At 39.8% G+C, this 24,430-nt stretch overlaps 1 protein-coding gene across 1 annotated transcript in view; it reads right to left on the bottom strand.

The window, feature by feature from the left end:
• Nucleotides 1-24,430, bottom strand: part of PPM1D (protein phosphatase, Mg2+/Mn2+ dependent 1D) — a 54,522-nt gene that overhangs the window by 8,051 nt on the left and 22,041 nt on the right. The window contains exons 3-4 of the mRNA XM_004271731.3: nucleotides 17,623-17,747; nucleotides 4,184-4,374 (exon numbers count right to left, since the gene is read on the bottom strand). Coding sequence (XP_004271779.1) covers nucleotides 4,184-4,374; nucleotides 17,623-17,747 — 316 coding nt within the window. The remainder of the gene's footprint in view (nucleotides 1-4,183; nucleotides 4,375-17,622; nucleotides 17,748-24,430) is intronic.

The raw sequence follows: 24,430 nt of genomic DNA, 5'->3' as shown, positions 1-24,430 counted from the left end.
TCCCGTTAACACTGAAATTAGCATTTCCAGGCATTGCCTTTCAGTAACTGCCTACTGAAAATATCTATCTAGATGAACCAAAGGCATGTCCTGTTCAACATGCCTATATGAATTATCCCTCCCTCCCCACAAAATAATGTGTTTCTTCTTGATAACAGCTTCCAGCCACCACTAAGAAGTTGGGGTGTCATAATATTCTCCCTCCTTAAAACCCAAGTTCTGTCAGTTCTACCACTTATGTATTTTTTTTAACATCTACATTTCTATTTACTTACTTACTTACTTATTTATTTATGGCTGTGTTGGGTCTTCATTGCTGCGTGCGGGCATCCTCTAGTTGCAGCGAGCGGGGGCTACTCTTCGTTGCGGTGGCTTCTTTTGTTGTGGAGCACCGGTTATAGGTGCGCGGGCTTCAGTAGTTGTGGCACAGGGGTTAATAATTGTGGCTCACAGGCTCTAGAGCTCAGGCTCAGTAGTTGTGGTGCACGGGCTTAGTTGCTCCACGGCATGTGGGATCTTCCGGGACCAGGGCTCTAACCCGTGTTCCCTGCATTGACAGACGGACTCTTAACCACTGCCCCACCAGGGGAGTCCCATATTTCTCTTTGGCTTGTATGTGCATATGTTTTTTTTTCTTTCTTTTTTTTTTTAATCCATTGCTGCTTTAGCTCAAGCTTGCAAAAATTTTCATTTGGAACATAACAGCAGCTTCCAAAGAGGAAGCCTAATAGATCCATTAATAAAAATCAAGTCAGGGACTTCCCTTGTGGTCCAGTGGTTAAGACTCTGCACTCCCAATGCAGGGGGCCAGGGTTCTATCCCTGGTCAGGGAACTAGATCCCACAAGCCACAACTAGACCGGGTGCAGCCAAATAAATAAATATTTTTTTAAAAATTAAAATCAGGGGACTTCCCTAGTGGTCAAGTGGTTGAGAATCTGCCTGCCAATGCAGGGGACACGGGTTCGAGCCCTGGTCTGGGAAGATCCCACATGCCGCGTAGCAACTAAGCCCGTGCGCCACAACTACCGAGCCTGCGCGTCTGGAGCCTGCGCTCCGCAACAAGAGAGGCCGCGATAGTGAGAGGCCCGCGCACCGCGATGAAGAGTGGCCCCCACTTGCCGCAACTGGAGAAAGCCCTTGCACAGAAATGAAGACCCAACACAGCCATAAACAAACAAACAAATAAATAAATAAATAAAATTAAAATCAGGACTTCCCTGGTGGTGCAGTGGTTAAGAATCCTCCTGTCAATGCAGGGGACACGGGTTTGAGCCCTGGTCTGGGAAGATCCCACATGCCGTGGAGCAACTAAGCCCATGTGCCACAACTCCTGAGCCTGAGCTCTAGAGCCCACGAGACACAACTACTGAGCCCGCATGCCACAACTACTGAAACCCTCATGCCTAGAGCCCATGCTCTGCAACAAGAGAAGCCACCGCAATGAGAAGCCCATGCACCACAATGAAGAGTAGCCCCCGCTCACTGCAACTAGAGAAAGCCCGCGTGCAGCAACAAAGACCCAAGGGAGCCATTAATTAATTAATTAATAAAACTAAAATCAAATCAGATACTGTCAATAGGAATCAACATGTGAAGAGACGCAGAGACAGACCTTATAAATATGATTCCATTCATCAAAATTCACCTTCTCTCAGGGATTCTTCACTAATCACTCACTGCTGACACCCATTCTCTTTCATTGCCAACTTTGCATCAGTTTAATTTAGTAAGGGGCAAGATGTTTTTCCTACACCTCCTAATAAATAGAATTCTCACATCCATTATCATCTGCCCTCTATTCCACCCTGCCACGAGTATGCTTTCTAAAATGCGTATCTAAAATGCAGCTTTTCAATACTTTCCACTACCTGACTATTAAGACTTAACTTCATAACAGACAATTCAAAACCTTTTTGCCTCCTGTCTTCGAATCACATCAAGTTACTTGTGAAATCTGAATGTGCTGTACTTGTCTCTTCCCTCTGACTTTACACATTCTATTCCTTTGCCTGGAAAGCTTCACTCTCCTCGCTTCATCTCTTTACCTGGTAAATTCAACTCCACCTTTAAGACCTGCTCAAATACCACTCTCATCCATGAAACTTCCTTAGGCAGTCCTCATAAGTTTCCTATCTTCTCCCTCTCAGTTCTCAACACTTGTTATAAATATTGTTAGATGAATGCTTCCTTCAATACTCATTCTAAAAACACTTAGGTGTTTATGACACTTAGGTTCTCCCAACCCAATAAAACTGGCTTTTGGCTTCATCATGCCACTGAAATGTTTCTCTCTTCCTCTCTCATCATTAAAGAATTCTAAATCCAATAGACATGGAAATTCCCTGGCAGTACAGTAGTTAGGAGTCCGCGCTTTCACTGCCAAGGGCCCAGGTTTGATCCCTGGTAGGGGAGCTAAGATCCTGCAAGCCGGCGTAGCAAACAAACAAACAAACTCCAATAGACAAAATAGTCTTTATTTTATTTAATCTTTCTTTTATATCTGACATCACTGACCAAATGCATCATGCTAGCCCCAAGTTTGTAAAATTGAATAGATACATGACTCTTATCTTTAAACAACTCACAATCAAATAGTACTGATAGCTAGCTATATATCCTATTTGTAATAATATGGTAAATGCTAAGCAAGGACCATATTCTATTCACCTTTGCTTCCTTTGTACCTAGTGCCTAACATGTTAGTTGAGGGAATGAATGGAGGCAATTTAATACAAGTTCTTTCATGTTGCCTCCTTATCACCCCAAAATATAGCTTTACCATTCCTCCCATCTTAGAAAAAGATAATCTTTTCCAAGGAGCCATTGATTCCAGTTACTTTGATGTGCTCTGGACCTTCATTCCATCAACATCCCTTATTTCTCTTGTTCTGTCAATCTTTCTTGTAAGACTATAAAACTGCTTTCAGGACCCTCACTATCTTTTCAAGCTAACAATGGCACATTCCCTTGTCTTCCTTAACACTCACTACATCTATTTCCTAGGCTCACAAAGTACTGTTTCATCATCACTCCAGTCTGCTAGCTAATGCCCTCATCACTTCAACCGAAACTCTTCATCCTTGAAGGTCACTAATAATAAAAGATCCTAAATGTAAAACCCAATACCCTGTTTTCATCCATCTGCCTCTACTTCTTTGTAGAATTTGACATTGCTGGCTACTACTCCAAAACACTCTCTTTCCTTGCCTTCAATAACATTGCACTTTCCAAATCTCCTTACTTTGTCATTGCTCAGAATGAAGATCAACTTTTAAGCAAGCCAGGAAGGAAAGAAAAGAATTTTCTCATTGATGGTTGTTTCTAGGTTTGCAATTGACTAAAACAATATAGGTGGCATAGAGTTACCACATGACCCAGGAATTCCACTCCTAGGTAGATACCTGAGAGATCTGAAAACATGTCCACACAAAAACTTGTACATGAATGTTAACAGCAGCATCATTCAAAATAGCCAAAAAGTGTAAACAACTAAAGTACCCACTGACTGATGAATGGATGGATAAATAAAATGTTATATATCCATCAATGGAAAATTATTCGGTCATAAAAAGGAATAAAGTACTGATACAAGCAACATGAATGAAGCTTGAAAACATTATGCTTAAGTGAAAGAAGTCAGACACAAAAGGCCACATATTGTATGATCTCATTTATACGCAGTACGCAAAACAGGCAAATACATAGAGACAAAAAAAATTAGTGGTTGCCAGGGAACAGGGGTGATAGTGAATGACTGCTAATGGTTATGGGGTTTGTTGGGGGCAGTGATGAAATGTTCTGGAATTAGTGGTGAGAGTTACATAACTTTGAGAATACCCTAAGAAACACTGACCTGAATACTTTAAAAAGGTAAATTTTATGGAATGTGAATTATATCTCAATTTATAAAAAGAAGGATCAGTGAGGGTTCCATAGGCCAGGAAGTCAAGGGCTGCTCATAATGAAGTCAGTGGCTGTATGTTTTGTTATCTAGTTTCATTCATCTATTTCCTGTCTTGTTCTCCTAATAAGCTTCAGAAATCTATATTTTACTTTCTTCTACAGCCAGGGCAAATGCAAAAATCTACTCAAGGTGAACATCCTTAGTTCATATTCAAGACCCCTGTCAAAAGTACCAGAACAATGTGTAGATAATAATATCGAATTGAGTTATTTCTCACCATCAAGTATTTTTTCTCCTCTTGGTCCTGGCACATTGAGATGGCATCTTGAGGTGGAATCATATTCCAAAGACCATCACTCCCCAAGATAATATACTTGTGCTTCTGGGGATCAAGAGTGTGGACACTTGTGTCTGGTTCAGGTGACACCACAAACTCACCACTGAAGAAATCATAGCTCCACAAATCACCTGGGGAGCAGGAGGCAGAAAAAGCAAGAAGTATTATTTGCAAGCTAGTAGTATCATATCAACAGATTAAAGAAGAAAATCTACATGTTCATCTCAACAGATGCAGAAAAGCATTTGATAACATTCAAAATCCATTCATGATTTAAAATAAAAAAGACTTCTTAGCAAACTAGAAATTTGAAAAGGTAACTCCCTTATGAACCTGATAAAAGTATGCCTTCTATCACCACTTCTCTTCTAATTCTATATGAGGGATCCTTCTCAACACAGTAAGATAATAAAAATAAATGATATATGTGAATTGGAAAGGAGAAAATAAAACTATCATTACTTGAAGATAATTTTATTTCTACATGGGAAACCAAAAAGAAGTTAGATAAATTATCAGAACAGGAACACTTAGCAAGGTTGTTAAATACAAACCCAATATATAAAAGTCAGCTGTATCTCTATATAATAGCAAGAAATGGAAAATGTAAAATTTTAAACAATTCCATTTATAACAGTGAACCAAATATCAGGTACTGCGAAATTTAATAAAAGGTGTGCAAATCTTTTATGGACAAGATTATACAATTAGATTCCAAAGACTATCTAAATAAGTGGGGAAATAAACTATAATCAAAGATAGGAAGAGTTAACATTATGAAGATGTTAATTCTTCCAAAAATAACCTATAATGTCAATGTAATTCCATCCAAAATCGCAAAAGGACTTTTGTAGAATCTGACAAGCTGATTCTAAAACGTATAGGAAGGATCTACTCTATATACAGCACAGGGAACTCTACTCAATACTCTGTAATGACCTACGTGAGAAAAGAATCTAAAAAAGAGTGGATATATGTATAACTGATTCACTTCGCTGTATACCAGAAACTAACACAACATTGTAAATCAACTATACTCCAATAAAAATTTTAAAAAATATATTTAAAAGTAGAAAAAAATAAAATGTATGGGGAAGAGCGAAGGTCCAAGATTAACTAAGATAACTGTAAAAAAAGATAAAATGTGGAGACGTTGCTCTACAAATAAGAGTCCTAGTGGCTAACTGAAAACCTCCTGTTAACCCCCTAGGTCAAGAAAATACCTACATCAAAACTGAAAGGATGGGTGCCAGTCACTTGGAAGAAAATTCCAGAGATAAAAATGAGCATTTTTATGCTTTTAACCTACCTAGCCTTTGGAGATCAATGACTAGCCTTTGGAGATCAATAGTTCACCCTTTCAGTGAGCCAGTAAAAGAAGATTCTTAAATAATTATCTTCCTTCTTGATTAGCTCCACATAAAACAATGCCTAACACTTCTGCTTTTTAGACGCATTAGATGTACACCTCAAAATGTTCAACATAAAAGAAGCTTTAGTTGACTCAGGTCATCTAAAAGATCAATAAAACTGAAATAGAAAAAAAAATTTATAGAAACCATCTACTCTTTTGTGATACATAAGATAAATAAGTAGGACAATATAAACTCTTCTGCGTCCAAAAACAGGAAGGAGGAGACAAGAAGGAGAAAACATTAATTTCCGCCTCTTTTATTTGTTGTGAAATACTTTGGGGAAAGACCTAATTAAGAGCAAAAGGTTTTCAGACAAGAGGATAAATTGTTTTTGCCGCTGTTAAGCAGGTCTGACTTTTGCTAAACAAGAGGAAGCTCTTTGTCCTCTCCTTTCCTTATTTAAATGTCATCATACCTCTCATCAGAAATACTGGCCAATCCAAATATGCTCAGAGTCCAAGGAAAGAATAATTCAAATCAATTACTCTACTCTGAAATAGCAAAATTCATTGCTAAACCAGCCTCTTGAAAGGGGCAATTCATCCTTCAGAGTAACAAAAGAGAACACATATGACCACTAAAAGCTAATTATAATCCAGGTCACCTCACAAAGACACATTTATTTCTTTATACCAGTAAAACAAAACTCCGTGGTTGATGAAACTATAAAAATGAACATGGATGGAAACAGTTAAGATAAATTTTAAGATAGCAATTACAGGGTTCATATGTGATGCTAAAAGCTTTCAAAAGCAATTTGCCCCCCAATATTTGAAATTAATATTGCCACTCCAAGTAAAAACATAAATTCATATAAGGCAGAATCCTTAATATGTCTAAACTTAAAATCTAGGTTAAAAAAGAAATTCCAATTTTGAATCTAATGCAAACTATATGACCTCAAAGAAGGGTCACAATTTCTCATATATAAACTAACATTAATATTGTTATAAATTTGAAAATATTTTAAAATAAGTTACTTGTTTATTTCACATGGCACGAAAACCAAAAGATACAAAAATCTCCTTTCCCATTCATGTCCTTTCTGGTTCTCCACTTAGGGAACAACTATTGTCCTTATGTATCCTTCTAGAGATGTCTACGGATATATACCCAATATATATGTATACTCCTTCCACAAAATTGTCCTCTCAAGCTCGCAACTCCGAAATCACTAGCCCCCAATATGTTGCCAATCTCTTTTTTCTTTCTCACTAAACCTCAATACATTTCCAGAAGAAAGGCGCATTTCTCCTAACTTAAATTTCTGAAACTGTTTTTTAAATTAATTATTTGTTTATTTTTAGTTTTTGGCTGGGCCACGTGGCATGGGGGATCTTAATTCCCTGTGAACCTGTGCCCCCCTGCAGTGGAAGCATGGAGTCCTAACCCCTGGACCGTCAGGGAATTCCCAAACTCTATTTTTTGTTTTTCATAATATTTACTGGAACTTCCCTGGTGTTCCAGTGTTAAGAATCGCCTTCCAATGCAGGGGACACGGGTTTGATCCCTGATCAGGGGACTAACATCCCACATGCTGTGGGGCAACTAAGCCCATGCACCACAACTACTGAGCACGTGAGCCACAACTAGAGAGAAGCCCGTGCGCCACAACAAGGAGCCTGTGTGCCACAACGAAAGATCCCACATGCTGCAACAAAAATCCCATGACTAAGACCTGACGCAGGCAAAAATTAAAAAAATATATTAAAAAAAATAATAATATTATTATTACCTTATTTATTTAGGCTGCACTGGGTCTTTGTTGCAACATGAGGGATCTTCAGTTGTGGCATGAGGACTTCTTAGTGGCGGCACGTGGACTCTTAGTTGCGGCATGCAAATGCTTAGTTGCAGCATGCATGCAGCATCTAGTTCCCAGACCAGGGATCAAACCTCAGCCCCCTCTTTGGGAGCGTGGAGTCTTACCCACTGGACCAGGAGGGAAGTCCCCCCAGATTCTGGGTTTTGAATGCGATTGCACTGAACCTATAGATTACTTCAGGGAGAAATGCCATCTTAACAATATTATATCTCCCAACCCAATAACATGTATCTCCTATTTAATCTCCTGAGCATAAGGATATTCTCCTATGTAGCCACAGTCAGAAAATTTCATGTTGATCCAGTATTGTGTAATATAAAATCTATGTTCAAATTTCCCCAGTTATCCCAATAATGCCTTTTTTATTTTGGCCACACCACGTGGCTTTCAGGATCTTAATTCCCCCAACAGGGACCGAACCCAGGCCCCCTCAGTGAAAGTGCCAAGTCCTAACCCCTGGATCACCAGGGAATTCCCGCAATAATGTTTTTTTAATATCCAGGATCCACTCAGGGATCATTCATTACATTCAGTTGTCATATTTTTTAGTTGTTTTTAACCCAGAACAGTTCTCTAGGTTTTGTGATTTGTTTTTATCATTCATGACACTGACAGACAATTGTCAAAAGAGTCCAGGCCAGTTGTCTGCAGAGTGACCCTCAATTTGGATTTGTCTGACTGCTTCCTCGTGTCCGCAGGCTAGATATAAGGGTTTGTGTTCAGGTTAAACTTTTTTTTTGGCCAGAATACTACAATGCTGAAGTCATAGCCTTCTTAGTATGTCACATTAGGAGGAACAAAATGTCAGTCTGTCCTATTATTGGCAATGCCAAGCCTGATCATTCAGTTAAAGTGCTGCCTACCAGCACTGTAAAGATGCCCTAAGTAATCTATACAGTGATAGTTTGAGATTGTGTGAAATATCCTATTCCTCACCAAAATATGCCACATTTTAGCATTCATTAATGATTCTTGCACGAATCCAGTGCTACTGTCACGGTTGTAAACTGATGATAGAATTAGGACACTAACTACATTTATTAGTTGTCTTCTCTAAAGAAGAACTTTCCATTGTTCTCTCTACCTCTTTATAATCTTTTTGTACCAGTATGGACTTAGGGATTCTTTTTTTCCTCATTATACTATAACTTATTCCTGTTATCGTTTTGATGCTCAAGTTGCTTTATATTTGCCGGTAAAAGTCCCTAGAATTTGAATTTTTAATGAACTCACCATATGATCTGTATTCATAGCTAGATTTAGGAACAGAAGATAGAGCCAGTTCCCTTATTTTGCCAGTTCAGGTAATCTACATGGCTTTACCTGAGATCAAATGAGTAAGAATCAGAATTGAACTAAGTATTTTATTATTGGCCTAGTGTTTGTACACCATTATAGGATCACAGGAATGTCATTCCTCTATATATTAAAGGGAGGGGCCTTGAACATTGTGGCAGAGGTTGGTTGCCTGCTCATTGGCCATTTCCCTTTTGTTTTCAATAGGGGCACTGGAGTGATACCAGATGAGAAAGAGGCCTTTCTTCTGGTTTCAGTATGTTCTCTGCTTGCTGCTGGGGCATACTGCAGCCAGCAATGTGCAGGACACCTAGTGGTCCTTATCCTAGGGAATTTCAACATTCCTCCCCCACCCCCCTCCAGCTCTGTGAGTGGCTTCCCGTGGAGAGCTTCCCAGCAACTTTTGCCTCACCTAATCCATCCTCAAAACTGCAACCAAAATCATCTCTTTAAAACACAAATTTAAGATTGACGGTGGTGATGGTTGCACAACAATGTAAACATACTTAATACCACTGAACTGTATACTTAAAATGGTTAAGATGGTAAATTTTGTTATATGTATTTTGCCATAATTAAAACACACACACACACCCCTACCTAGTTATGTTTCCCACCCCAACTCTGCAATAGTTTACTCTTGCATAACTCTTAACCACAGCCTATAAAAATGCAGTATTTTCTGACTTTATCTATGCCTCTTGTTCCCATATCTTTGTTCCACCTACCCTTCATCAGAGTCCCTTATATTCACCATGCCTCCTCCTATCACAGAGCTGTTCACAAATGCAGTTCCTATGCCTAGAACACATTTTCTTCTTCTATTAACTTTTAGTAATTCTTAAGACCTCAGCTCAAACATCACTTCTCTGGCCTCTCCGGTTAGGTAAAATACTCCCATTTTAAGTTCCCACTAACAGATATACAAATAGTTAAGAGTTGTAATGTTTCAGTTCTTTTTGTATTTGATGAATGCCTCTCCCCTCTCTAAACTGTAAGCTTCCATGAGGGCAAAGACCCTGTGCTTGGCACATACTGCACTCAAATATCTGTTCAATGAATAAATGAATTGCAAGACTCACATGCAATTCCATCGGACAGCCACTAGGAGACACCTTTGCTACATTTGCACTCAGGTAATTTTGATCATCATCAGTACAAATTTTGATAAGCAAACTTCTCTCTTTCCCAAAAAACTGGAAGAAAAATGACTATTAACCATAAGAGTGGTGCTAAATTCTATAATTTAATTTACTATGGGCCAATAAGAATTACCATGCAACAAGTTAAACTTAAAAAGAAAGCTAGAGGGCTTCCCCGGTGGCGCAGTGGTTGAGAGTCCTCCTACCGCTGCAGGGGACGCAGGTTCGTGCCTCAGTCCCGGAAGGTCCCACATGCCGCAGAGCGTCTGGGCCCGTGAGCCATGGCCACTGAGCCTGCGCGTCCGGAGCCTGTGCTCCGCAGTGGGAGAGGCCACAGCAGTGAGAGGCCCGCGTACCACAAAAAAAAAAAAAAAAAAAAAAAGAAAGCTAGAACTTAAATAGTTAACTTTTTTCCCCCCAAGTGCCAAAATAAAGACAGGAAAAGTAATATGACAAAGCATTTCTTTCAGCTTAAATGTTCAAATCTAAAGGATATTCTCTTTTAAATGCTATACGCCTTAAACTTATATACAGTGCTGTATGTCAGTTATATCTCAATAAAGTTTAAAAAAATAAAAAAGATATTTGAGAAAATATGTGATAGAAAAATAAAATCAAGAGAAAAAGCAGAAGCAATTTTTTTCCATTACTAAAACAAAACCATCTCTCCCACGTCTTTTTATATGAAAATATTCATTTATTTCCATACATTTGTTTACAAAATTATGTTACAATAATGTAATTGTCATAGGAAATAACTATAGCAATTGTATTTTATCTCCTACATGGAGTTTTCCCTGGTCTAGACAATCTTTCCCATCAACTGTTATTATTTCTTCCCTTTTAAAAATAACAGTAGCAAACCCTCTCTTGACGCTATTCTTTCTACTCCAGCTAAAGCCCCATCTCTTCCTTCCCAACCTAGGAAGAGTGTCTAAAACTTGCTATATCAAAATTTCCCCTTCTCACTCTTTCTTGAACCAACTCCAGTCACGATTGTGGTCTCAATATCCACCAAAAGCTACTTTGTCAAGGTCACCAATGACTTTCACATTGTTAAACCCAAAGGTCACTTCTCAGTCTTTCCTTTACCTGAACTATCAACAGTATTTGAAATTTTTTTTTTAATTGAGGTATAACTGACATATAACGAAATACCTTCTTGAAACAGTTTCTTCTCTTAGCTTTCAGGACACTCTCCTGAACCTTCTTGTATTTTACCTGTGGCTCTTTCTCAGTCTTGTTTTCCCTGTTCTTCCATTCATGCCCCCACCTCTTAACAGTGACAGTATCTCAGGGCTCAGTCACTGGACCCTTCCCTTTTCTTTTTTCCCCCCTTTTTTACCTACACTCAATCCCTTGATTCAGCCACAGACTGATATGTCTAGCCTGGCCCTCACCTAGTCAATTTTCATAACCAGAAGCCCAATGGATATCACTTTAATGTCTGATTAGCACCTTGAAGGTAAGTTGTCCAAAACTGAACTGACCTCCCCCTGCTACATATACTCTGGTCTTTGCTACATCAGTTAATGGCAACTCCACCTTTCAAGCTGCTCAGTTAAAAAAAAAAATCATAAAAAGGACACTTTATATTTGTTGTTCCTTCTGCCTAATATCTTGCCCCAAACACCCACAGACCTTGATGCCTCATCTCTTCACTCAAATGTCATCTTTTCAGACCTCCTCTGACCATCCCATTTATTTATTTGTTTGTTTTATTTTTGGTTGTGTTGGGTCTTCATTGCTTCTTGTGGGCTTTCTCTAATTGCAGAGAGAGGGGTCTACTCTTCGTTGCAGTGCACAGGCTTCTCATTGTGGTGGCTTCTCTTGTTGCAGAGCATGGGCTCTAGGCCAACGGGCTTCAGTAGTTGTGGCTCGTGGGCTCTAGAGCGCAGGCTCAGTAGTTGTGGCGCACAGGCTTAGTTGCTCCACGGCATGTGGGATCTTCTCAGACCAGGGCTCAAACCCGCGTCCCCTGCATTGGCAGGTGGATTCTTAACCACTGTGCCACTACGGAAGTCCCCTGACAATCCCATTGAAAATTACACTCCCACCCCCACAACGTTTCCTGCTTTATTTTTCACATTAGCACTTTTTACTATATACCACAATATATATTCTACTTATTTATTTTAGTTTATCATCTGTTTCCCCTCACTAGAAAGTAAGTTCCATGGGTCCAGGAATTTTCACCTGTCCATTGCAGAATCCTCAGAACCTAGAGCAATACCTGGCACACAGCAGGCATTTAATAAATATTTGGTGAATGAATAAACAATCACAAAGAAGTGGGGACTCTGTATGTGGTTTTATCCATTTTTTTTTAAGTTTATTTCTTTTTTGGCTGCATTGGATCTTTGTTGCTGTGCACGGGCTTTCTCTAGTTGTGGCAAGTGGGGGCTACTCTTTGTTCTGGTGCGCAGGCTTCTCTTTGCGGTGGCTTCTTTTGTTGCTGAGCATGGGCTGTAGGCACGTGGGCTTCAGTAGTTGTGGCATGCGGGCTCAGTAGTTGTGGCTCACGGGCTTAGTTGCTCCGCGGCATGTGGGATCTTCCCAGACCAGGGATCGAACCCCTGTCCCCTGCATTCACAGGCGGATTCTTAACCACTGCGCCACCAGGGAAGTCCCTGCCAGCCTATTTTTAAAAACATTTCATCTGGAGATCATTTCAAATGTATAAAGCTATAAAAATAAAACTATGACAAAGAACACCGATCTTTACTCAGATTCATCTATTGTTGACATTTTGCCCCATTCGCTTGTTTTCAATCTACATATATATAAAGATTCTGGGGCTTCCCTGGTGGCGCAGTGGTTGAGAGTCCACCTGCCGATGCAGGGGACACGGGTTCGTGCCCCTGTCTGGGAAGATCCCACATGCCACAGAGCGGCTGGGCCCATGAGCCATGGCCGCTGACCCTGTGCATCCGGAGCCTGTGCTCCACAACGGGAGAGGCCACAACAGTGAGAGGCCCGTGTACCGAAAAAAAAAAAAAAAAAGATTCTGTGTGTATATATAAAAAATATTTTAAATAATGGTCCTTTATCCCTAAATACTTCAAAGTGTATTTTCTAAGAATAAGGACACTGCAGTTATCAGCTTCATAAATTTATATTAATATAATATTTACCTAATATACCGTCTACCATCCATATTCTGAATTATCAGATGGCCTAATAATATCCTTTATAGGATCCAGCCTAGGATCAGGAATAGCATATACTTGTAACATTTCTTTTCTTCTTCTTTTTTTCTTTACTTGTAACATTTCTTTAACCTCCTTTATCTAGATTGAGGCTATGCATTTTTGACCAGGGTACTACATAGGGGATATGTGTACCACACATCTGGAGGCATACAATGTGCAACTATTCCTCATTAGTGATGGTAACTGTCATCACCCAGTCAAAGTGTCTGATTTCTCTACTCTCTAATTACTATTTTTTCTCTCTGGCAACTAAAAGTAGTTAAACAATGCTAATATCTTGCTGCCTAAGTATTTTTGAATATTTGTATAATATACAAAATCGAGGACCACGCACATTATTTCTTTCTCTAGGTAGTTAACAAATGTTGAAACTAAGCTAAGAAGAAAAACAGCATCACATCAATCAAGATCTCTCTCTCTAAATACACACCAATCTATTAATCAGTACCTTTTGTATTGATAAATACATTTCACCAACAACTCATCTAATGCTATTATTCAGTCTCCATTTCCCCACCCTTACACCATCCCAATAAAAACCAACAGAGTACATAAAAGAGAAACTTGACCTGGTAGCAGTTCATAAGAGAAATATCTAGAGATCTGAGCTTAATAAGCCAACTAATGTGTTAAGATTACAAAAAGCTAATGACAGGATTCTTGGACTCCATTATTAGAAGTACAATGTTCAGATAGCAGGAACTAAATATTTCCATTGTACTTCAAACTGGTCAGACCACATCTTGCAGTGTCCTCAATTCCCAAATCACGTTTATTGAAGGAAACATCTAGAGGAATACGACAAGAATAATGAAGGGTCTGAAATTAGCCTAGAGAAACATGCTAGCCAATTCTGAATAGGTAAATGACTGTCATTATGCAAAAAGAAAAGGAAGTACACTGCCCTGTCTGAAAGCTTCATGGAAGCAGATTTTAACTCACAGAATTGTCTAATAATACAAGAATTTCTACTTTGAAACATTAAGGAAAGATTACTGAAGATATTCAAGCAGGTTGAATTACTTCTTGTCTGAATTACTCCAGAGCTATATCTGAACTAAGTAGGAATGTCTGAAACAGGAAAACCAGTTGGTTTTTCTGCTCTTTTTGCCACTCCATCACCTGTTCCTTCTCTTCCTCTCCACAATCACTTAAGGGTTTCAAGGCTTACTTGAAATGCTTGGCGCACACACACTTAACATATACAAAATAAATTGGCATCTACTTTCTAAACTGAAGGTTCACCTTACTTTTGAACCTGGAGTAAGACCTTGCCCTCAGTCCGTGTTGAGTTCCCCACAAAAATTCCCTCTATATCTTTAGTAATATTAATTCCTTGCCTCCCATGCCTTCCTCCTAAGCTCACTAATGTTACAAATGGCAACAGTTAACTGGAAATTTACCATCTACCTGAAGTGTCAATAGCAGCTGACTATCTGTCATCCACCTTGCCCCCTTTTTCTCCTTGCTAACAATTGGAGGATCAATTATATCACATGTATACTATGAATGAATGGCTTGGGAAACGCAGACAAAAATCTGTAAAATATGTAAAGTGCTTAGAATACTGCTACAGGTCCCTAAATGGGACCCTGGCCTCCAATTTTATTACCCTATAATTTTAGCCATTATGATCTTTTAAAAACAAGCTGGATCAGCTAAAATGATCCTTTAAAAACATACTGGATCATGTCACTGCCCTACTTCAGTACACAACAGTAATAAAAACAACTAACATTTACAGAGCACTTACTATGTGCCAGGCACTATTTTAAGCACTTTACACGTGCTAAGTTACCCAATACTCATGACAGTATGAAGCAGGCCCCACTTTACAGCTGAAAAAACTGTGCCACAATATATTAAGTAATTTGCCCAAGTTTGTACAGTAAATAACAGCACTGGGATTGGAAACTAGGAATTTTGGCTTCAAAGGCTACCTCTTAACCACTATGGCTTACTTCCTCTCCTATTCTTCAATCCCTTCCCAAAAGCATTTAAAATAAAATTCCTTATCATGGTCTAGAAAGCCTTGCAGGATTTAGTTTTTGCCTACCACTGGTAATGTCTTCACCAAACTCCTTACCTTAGCCTGCGCCACCCTCTTAATCAGGCAAGTGTCCTCATCCCCGCCTTCATCTTACATCTCTACCTCCTCTCTCTCACACTGGCTTCATTCTTGGTCCTTAAAGACAGCAAGTCCTTTCCTTTCTGCATTAGGATTCATTGCTAACAAGCAACAATTTCCAGCTCAGGTTAACCTAGGCCAAAAAGGCAACTCAGAAGAAAATCAAGTAGCTCACACAGTAGACAAGAAGCTGGAGAACCAGGCAAGGAGACAGGGCAATTCCAAACAACTAGGCAGGAAAACCCAACCACATCAATGAGCACTGCCAAAGGAGGTCAGTATCACTAGGATGAATTCATTCCAACCACATTTTTGGTTTTTAATGTTTATCCTTTCTAGATTCACAACTCACAATCATGGAACAGGGAATCTAACTGATCTAGCTGGGGCCATATGCCTGACCTTTTATGTTTTATAAAAGGACCCTGAATAGGAATGTCTAAACTAAAACTGCACATAGTAGGGGAGATACAGTTTCCCAAAAGGAAATCAGGGCATTATTCAGTAGGAAAAAAGAATATATGCTACACAACCCGCACCACCATCCCTCCAAAATCAAATGTCCACTAAATGCCTAACAGCCTTTGCAAGTGCTATGGCTTTGCTTTGACTTGGCCCCTTCTCCTCCTTTTAGGTCTTACTCACTCAAAATATCACTTTTTAAAAGAATGTTCCTTGGGCTTCCCTGATGGCACAGTGGTTAAGAATCTGCCTGCCAATGCTGGGACACGGGTTCAAGCCCTGGTCTGGGAAGATCCCGCATGCCGCAGAGCAACTAAGCCTGTGTGCCACAACTACTAAGCCTGCGTTCCAGAGCCCGTGAGACACAACTACTGAGCCTGAGTGCCACAACTACTGAAGCCCGCGCGCCTAGAGCCCGTGCTCCGCAACAAGAGGAGCCACCGCAATAAGAAGCCTGCGCACCGCAACGAAGAGTAGCCCCCGCTCACCGCAACTAGAGAAAGCCCACGCACAGCAATGAAGACCCAACGGAGTCAAAAATAAATAAATTTATTAAAATATAAATAAATAAAAGAATGTTCCTTAATCATCCTCTCCAAAGTAGCCCTCCTCTGCTACCCACTATCCCTCCCACCAATCAGTGGCATATCATACTGTTTAATTCCTTTATAATGCTTTTTAAAATAATTTTCTCACTTGTTTATTATCTATTCTCCCCATTAGATTATAGGCTCCATGAATATTGGGACTATATGTATATGATCACCAAAGATGAACAAAGATAGTAACATGATAGGTAGCATGATCTTTTAAAAATGCAAATCAGATAATGTTACTCCTTAGCTTAATATCCTTCAATGTTTCCCAGTGCCCTTAGACTAGAATGAAAACATCTGTGGCTCATGTTTGCCTCCTTAACTCCTGCCTTTTGATAATTCCTACAACAGGCCACGCTGTTTCCCAATTCAGGAACCATGCCTAGAATATTCAACAGGCTCTTCACAAGAATAACTCCTTCTCAGCCATCAAATCTCAGATAAAATAACACTTCCTAAAAGGATCATTTCCATCACACTATCTAAAATAGCTTTTACCTTCTAAATTATTCTTTATCATAGGACTTTCATATTTCCTAACCTGTAATTATTTCATTTACAAGCTTACTTTTTAGAAAACTAAAGTATAATTGACTTGCAATGTTATATTACTTTCAGGACAAGTTTCCTTCTTTATTGCCCATCTCCCCAACTACTTAGTCTTGCTCCCTGAGGGCAGAGTCTATCTGTATAATCTCTCCAAAGCCTAAGGCAGTGCCTGGCACCAAGTCAGTTCTCAAGTATCTGTTAGAGGAAGAAGGAGAGAAGGGAAAAAGTGGTGTTTTCTAAAAGAAATTTTCCTTAGAAGAAAATTTAATTAGTACATCCAAGGTAAGGTATTTCTATAGCTATAATCCTCTAGCCTTCCTTTCAAAACCAGGTAGAACAGAAAATAAGCATGTTTATTTTGTCATGTACAATTTACTTTGCTAGCTAATGAAAAAAAAGAGCTTTGAAGGCTCTGAAGAGAAATATGAAGGGCTGAAGTAGGGAAGGACATTTAGAAATAGTTTTAAGGCTAACATCAAGCCTAGGCATACATTTACTTCCCTAGAAATAAATGGGAACTAGCAAAACATTGAACATAACTCATGATCAAAGAGCAATTGGCACTGAAACCCATACTTTAATTAGGTTTTCAATCATTTACTATAATTAGGTTTTCAATCATTTACTATAATGTCATATTTATACCTTCATTACGTGCCAAATGAGGGTTTAATTCTCAGTCTTCTCTTTTATTTTACCACCATATATTATAGAAAATCCAAGATGATTTCACCAAATATTAAGTCCTACTTACCAAGTGCTCTTGCTACTGCCAGAAATGGAATCTGGTCAATGACTGTGCTCCTTCTCACAGGTCCACTGTGAGTGAGCCGAGGTCGTTTCCAAACTACACGATTCACCCCAGACTTGTTCATCACGCTAAAAAATAGAGTTCACATAAATACTCTAAATGATTAAAATATAACAACTAAAGTAGTTTAACGTGTTAAATAGCTAATAAAATCAGATTATTGCAAAATAATGACTTATCTGTTTCAGATACAAAGATGCATAAACCAAAGCTCCTGTTCAGAAGGCAAAGACAAAATAGGGTAGATTAAGATGAAAATTTGGAGGTTATTGAGGTAGGCTAGACAGAATGGAATGGAAGCAATGGGAATAGAAATGAGTAGATATCATGTATGTAAAAAAGCAAGATAATTTTTTTTTAAGATCCAATGACAGGCACACACACACACACACACACACACACAAATGGAAATACACAGAAATAGACTACTGCAATAGGACATAATACATTTTTTCCTTTTCAAATCCATTTCAGTGGGATTCAGTGGTCTTAGTAATTTCTGCCACGATATTCATTTTGTGTTTCTTTTGGATTTTTTTAAAACATCTTTATTGGAGTATAATTGCTTTACAATGTTGTATTAGTTTCTGCTGTATAACAAAGTGAATCAGCTATATGTTTACATATACCCCCATATCCTCTCCCTCTTGCGTCTCCCTCCCACCCTCCCTATCCCACCCCTCTAGGTGGTCACAAAGCACCGAGCTGACCTCCCTGTGCTATGCAGCTGCTTCCCACTAGCTATCTATTTTACATTTGGTAGTATATATATATCCATGCTACTCTCTCACTTCGTTCCAGGTTACCCTTCCCCCTCCCCGTGTCCTCAAGTCCATTCGCTACGTCTGCGTCTTTTCTCTTTTTTTTAAATAAATAAATTTATTTATGTATTTATTTATTTTGGGCTGTGTTGGGTTTTTGTTGCTGTGCACGGGCTTTCTCTAGTTGCAGCGAGAGGGGGCCACCCTTCATTGTGGTGAGCAGGCTTCTCATTGCGGTGGCCTCTCCTGTTGTGGAGCACGGGCTCTAGGCATGCAGGGTTCAGTAGTTGTGGCTCGTGGGCTCTAGAGCACAGTCTCAGTAGTTGTGGCACATGGGCTTAGCTGCACCACAGCATGTGGGATCTTCCCAGACCAGGGATCGAACCCGTGTCTCCTGCATTGGCAGGCGGATTCTTAACCACTGCGCCATCAGGGAAGTCCTATGTCTGCGTCTTTATTCCTGTCCTGCCCCTAGGTTCTTCAGAACCTTTTTTTTTTTTTTTTTTAGATTCCATATATATGTCTTAGCATACAGTATTTGTTTTTCTCTTTCTGACTTACTCCACTCTGTACAACAGACTCTAGGTTCATCCACCTCACTACAAATAACTCAATTTCATTTCTTTTTATGGCTCAGTAATATTCCATTGTATATATGTGCCACATCTTCTTTATTCATTCAGCTGTTGATGGACACTTAGGTTGCTTCCATGTCCTGGCTATTGTAAATGGTGCTGCAATCAACATTATAGTATATGACTCTAAAAAAGCAAGAAAATTTGATAACTAAAAAAACTGATGGGAGGAAGAAGTGGTTAAAATTGAAGAGGGATTACATAATGATAAAAGAAATTGAAAAGGTTGTATACTTTTTGAAGGATTTAGGGGTATTGAAAATAGAACTTCAATTTTAATATTTTTGATCTGAGGAATTAATAATAAATTTCTCAATAGAAGTACCTATGTATTTAGATATTTTTGTATTTAGAAGTGAGACTAGACTTTGGAAACAGATCAGCTGTAGAAATATAGATTTGGGGGTTACACAACAAGAAAACCCGCCTAGAAATTTGGTGTTGGAGCAACAGAAATCTGTAATTAATACACAAGAAGTCAGTACACTCCAGGGTGCCTAAAACATTGAGATATAGTCAAATATTGCAGCAAAAAAGTAATAAAACTCAACAGAGATGGTCTCTCAACCTATGCCTGAACGACTGAAATGGGAAACTGGCCCTTAAATCAATTTAATCATAATCTGCCTGGAATTTTAAAAAATAAATAAACAGAAGAAAAATGTTCCCCTGGAAGGCTTTAAAAAGGTGAGGGGAAGAGTGGCAAAGAGCATTCCCAAGAAACAGTATTAGCCTGCCTGATATTAGGTTCACCTGACAGATACATGCATAAGACACAAGTGGATTCTGAACTCTCAAAGATAGATGACATTAAGATAACTGAATTAAGTCTTCACACTAAGGTCCCACGTGCACACTGAAACCCTCTGATTATAATCTGAAATTTCATTTCATCTATGGCAGGCCAGCTGACAATAATATGTGGTCTTCTTGTCAGTTACTGTTCTCATTATTAATGAGTACTATGACATCCTGATGTATACATGAGTCTCTTAATAGCTTACTATGTTGACTGTGAGTAGTATGACTCTGTCCCCGTAAACCTGATGAACACTGAAACTAAACTGGCTTCAAGATATGGAAAGCTGAAGACAGGACAGATAGTGGTGACCATCTCCACAGGAATGTCAGTATGAAATGCTGTAGACCTCAGCAGCAGCCTCCAAGTTAACCTCCATCTGTGGCTTTTCTATTTCTGCTCTAACTTCAAAGGAATGAAGATACTAGGGAGAAGAGATAACAAATGGAACACAAGTTCTAAGAGAACCAAAATAAAGGCATAAACCTTCATAAATGAGAAAAAAAATCTTCCTCTGAGCCCAGAAAAACATGAATATGACAGAAGGAGAACAGCCTCAATCATCTTTCTTAAGTAGAAAACAAGCTCATGAGACAAGGGCAGGCCAGGAGATTTGAGCAGCTCTGTCTCATGAAACTTCCTGCAGTGATGGAAATGTTCACGAGGCACAGTCTGATACAGCAGGCACTAGCCATGTCCACCAACTGAACACTGTCAATGTGACTAGTGCAAATGAGGAACTCAATTTTTAATTTAATTAATTTATATTTAAATTCAAACAGTTATATGTGGTTAGTGGCTACTATACTGGACAGAACAGGGGGGAATGCAGCAAGTACAGGATGAGCAGAAAACTTTGTCAACATTAACCTAGAAGAGAAATTCAAGAGAGGTGTTCATTTACTAGCCCTTTTGGGAATTAGTTTAATTTGTAATACTGAAAGCAACATTGTTCTTGGTCATAGTAAGAGTATCGAAGGCCATCACTCTGTTATTTTATGCTTTCTTCAATGCTGATCCTCAAAAAGCAAACAGGAGAGTAAACATTGAATCTACAATTCACAAGAATCTGTGAAACATAAGAGTTCCAGGAGAAGAGACACCAACATTCTGCCTTCCTAACACCTTATGCCCTATTGTTCTTTCCTAAACCAGCTCCCTAAAAAGTAAGGCTTAATACTTAAGTAATTACAGTACCTACGCAAATTGCTTCCAACATAACTCTCCTAGGAGCTCTCTAGATACTTAATATTCAAAGATATTATGGTCTCTGTGTTTCTCAGAAACAAATGACAAAATAAGGGCACTGGCTAAAACAAAGTTTTAAATCCAGAATCAAAAAATCAAAGAAATGTTGCAAAAGATGCTGCTTTTATTGCACTTCCTGCTGTTGTCCTGCATGACTAATGGCATACACAAAGGATCAGCCTGATATGCAAAAGGCTGACTGAGCAGCAACAGAAGGCTGGAAAAACAGAGCACTGGCCAGTTGCCCAGGGTGAGGACAGAGGGAAAGGAGTAAATAACTTACAATAAAACAGTTGAGGGACTTCCCTGGTGGCACAGTGGTTAAGAATCCGCCTGCCAATGCAGGGGACATGGGTTCAAGCCCTGGTCCAGGAAGAGCCCACATGCCGTGGAGCAACTAAGCCCGTGTGCCACAGCTACTGAGCCTGTGCTCTAGAGCCCACGAGCCACAACTAATGAGCCCACGTGCCACAACTACTGAAGCCTGCGTGCCCAGAGCCCGTGCTCCACAACAAGAGAAGCCACCACAATGAGAAGTCTGCACTCGGCAACGAAGCGTAGCCCCCACTCACCGCAACTAGAGAAAGCCCGCACACAGCAACGAAGACCCAACACAGCCAACAATAAATAAATAAATAAATATTTATTTATTTTAAAAATAAAAAAAAAAAAGTTCAATTTGTGCAAAAAGACACCTGCTTTCAAATGGCAAACAGCATCTGTCCAACTATCCAGATGCTATTTTAAGTAACAGGACAAAAAAATAAACTCTAAAAGAAGTTATTAAAATAAAAATAATTTTAATATTCATAGTGAAAAATAAAGAACAGTCAAGAAAAACATTTTTTTAAAGACTAATGAGAGGAGTCAGGCCTACCAATATTAAAAATTAAAATAAAGCCTCAATTTAAAATAATATGGGCTTCCCTGGTGGTGCAGTGGTTAAGAATCCGCCTGCCAATGCAGTGGACACGGGTTCGAGCAGCAATGAAGACCCAACACAGCCAAAAATAAATAAATAAATTTATTAAAATAAAAATAAATAAAATAAGTATGGTACTGGTGCACGAATATACAGTATTAAAAAAAGAAAGCCCAGGGGCTTCCCTGGTGGCACAGTGGTTGAGAGTCCGCCTGCCGATGCAGAGGACGCGGGTTCGTGCCCCGTTCTGGGAGGATCCTGCCTGCCACGGAGCGGCTGGGCCCGTGGGCCATGGCTGCTGGGCCTGCGCGTCCAGAGCCTGTGCTCCTCAGTGGGAGGTGCCGCAGCAGTGAGAGGCCTGCATACCGCAAAAAAAATAAAAATAAAAAAAATAAAGCCCAGAAAAAGACCCAAATATATATAATTGCAAAGCTCAATTTGCATAACTATCAGTATTGGTCTCAGATACATACTGACCTTCACACTCATAGGATCAAATAAACTATAGCATGAAACCAGGCTCATTTAACTTTGTAGCATACAGGACAGGAAACAGAGTATGCCAGCACTGCTGCTTCAGTCGTGCTGTCTTCAGCAGTGATCCTTACAGAAATCCAGGAGCCAATTTCTAGGCACCACAAGTGAGCTTCGTATGCCATAAGAATCAGTATCTTAACAGCCCATGACTTGCTCGTCCCTGCACAAGTCAAACTGCATGTACACATGGCAGCTAAGGTCTCTGCTTCCCAAGAGAAATTTGTGGTCCATTCAAAATCTTTCCTATCCAGATGCAGTTCCATTCAAGGGTCATTCTAAAATAAGCAATGTTGCCTTATAACAGAGCTGACATTCCATATTTATCTTAACCAGAGAAAGAGTGCTAGAAGAGGATAAACTCAAGATCATCTTCCCATTGAAGAAGGGTTTTATGCCTGGTAAGCCTTCTAATCAGTAAGGAATGGTTGTTCAAGTGGCTACCAATGGCCAATGAAAAAAAAATATTAACATATCCCTACTACTCAGCTTTAATTTTATAATTCCAGAGCTATAAGATTAAAATGTAAATGATGGGACTTCCCTGGTGGCACAGTGGTTAAGAATCCACCTACCAATGCAGCGGACATGGGTTCAATCCCTGGTCCGGGAAGATCCCATGGGCCACGGAGCAACTAAGCCTGTGCACCACAACTACTGAGCCTGCGCTCTAGAGCCCACGTGCCACAACTAATGAGCCCACGTGCCACAACTACTGAAGCCTGTGTGCCTAGAGCCCATGCTCCACAACAAGAGAAGCCATTGCAATGAAAAGCCCGTGCACCACAACGAAGAGTAGTCTTCGATTGCTGCAAGTAGAGAAAGCCCACGCCCAGCAACAAAGATACAATACGGACACCCCATATTTAATTAATTAATTAAAGAAAAATTTAAAAGAGGGACTGCTTAAAATGTGAATGATGAAACCACACAAATACTAGAAAGGTGGTTCTCAAAATATGGTTCAGGGATGCCGGGAGTCCCCCAGACCATTTCAGGGAGTCTGCAAGATCAAAATTATTTTCTTTTTCTTTTTTTAAATTTTATTATTTATTTATTTATTTTTTGGCTGTGCTGGGTCTTTGTTGCTGTGCTCGAGCGGGGGCTACTCTTCGTTCTGGTGTGCAGATTTCTCACTGCGGTGGCTTCTCTTGCTGCAGAGCCCAGGCTCTAGGCACGAGGGCTTCAGTAGTTGTGGCACATGGGCTCTAGAGCGCAGGCTCAGTAGTTGTGGTGCACAGGCTTATTTGCTCCACGGCATGTGGGATCTTCCCAGATCAGGGCTTGAACCTGTGTCCCCTGCATTGGCAGGAGGATTCTTAACCACTGCGCCACCAGGGAAGCCCTCAAAATTATTTTCATAATAATACTACGACCATGTGTATACAGTGGACTTTTTGAGCAGTTACAGGATTTGCTATATTGTATAATAAAATGTGTCAATATTTGGATGATCTACATAACTCAGCTAACCAATATTTTATAAATGACCAATACCTAGGTTTCAAAATCATGCATGGGGGTTATATACTATAGGATTCCAACTATATGACACTTTGGAAAAGGCAAAACTATGGAGACAATAAAAAGACCAGTGGTTGCCAGGAGTAAGAAGGGAGGAAGGGGGCTTCCCTGGTGGCACAGTGGTTGAGAGTCCGCCTGCCGATGCAGGGAACAAGGGTTCGTGCCCCGGTCCAGGAAGATCCCAAATGCCGCGGAGCGGCTGGGCTCGTGAGCCATGGCCACTGAGCCTGCGCGTCCAGAGCCTGTGCTCTGCAACGGGAGAGGCCACAACAGTGAGAGGCCCGCGTACCACAAAAAAAAAAAAAAAAAAAAAATGGAGGGAGGAAGG

This window comes from Orcinus orca, chromosome 19 (genome assembly GCF_937001465.1).
Source record: "Orcinus orca chromosome 19, mOrcOrc1.1, whole genome shotgun sequence".
NCBI classification, from domain to species: Eukaryota; Metazoa; Chordata; class Mammalia; order Artiodactyla; family Delphinidae; genus Orcinus; species Orcinus orca.
Note: the sequence above shows the minus strand (reverse complement) of the source record. Positions and strands in the feature narration are given on the sequence as shown.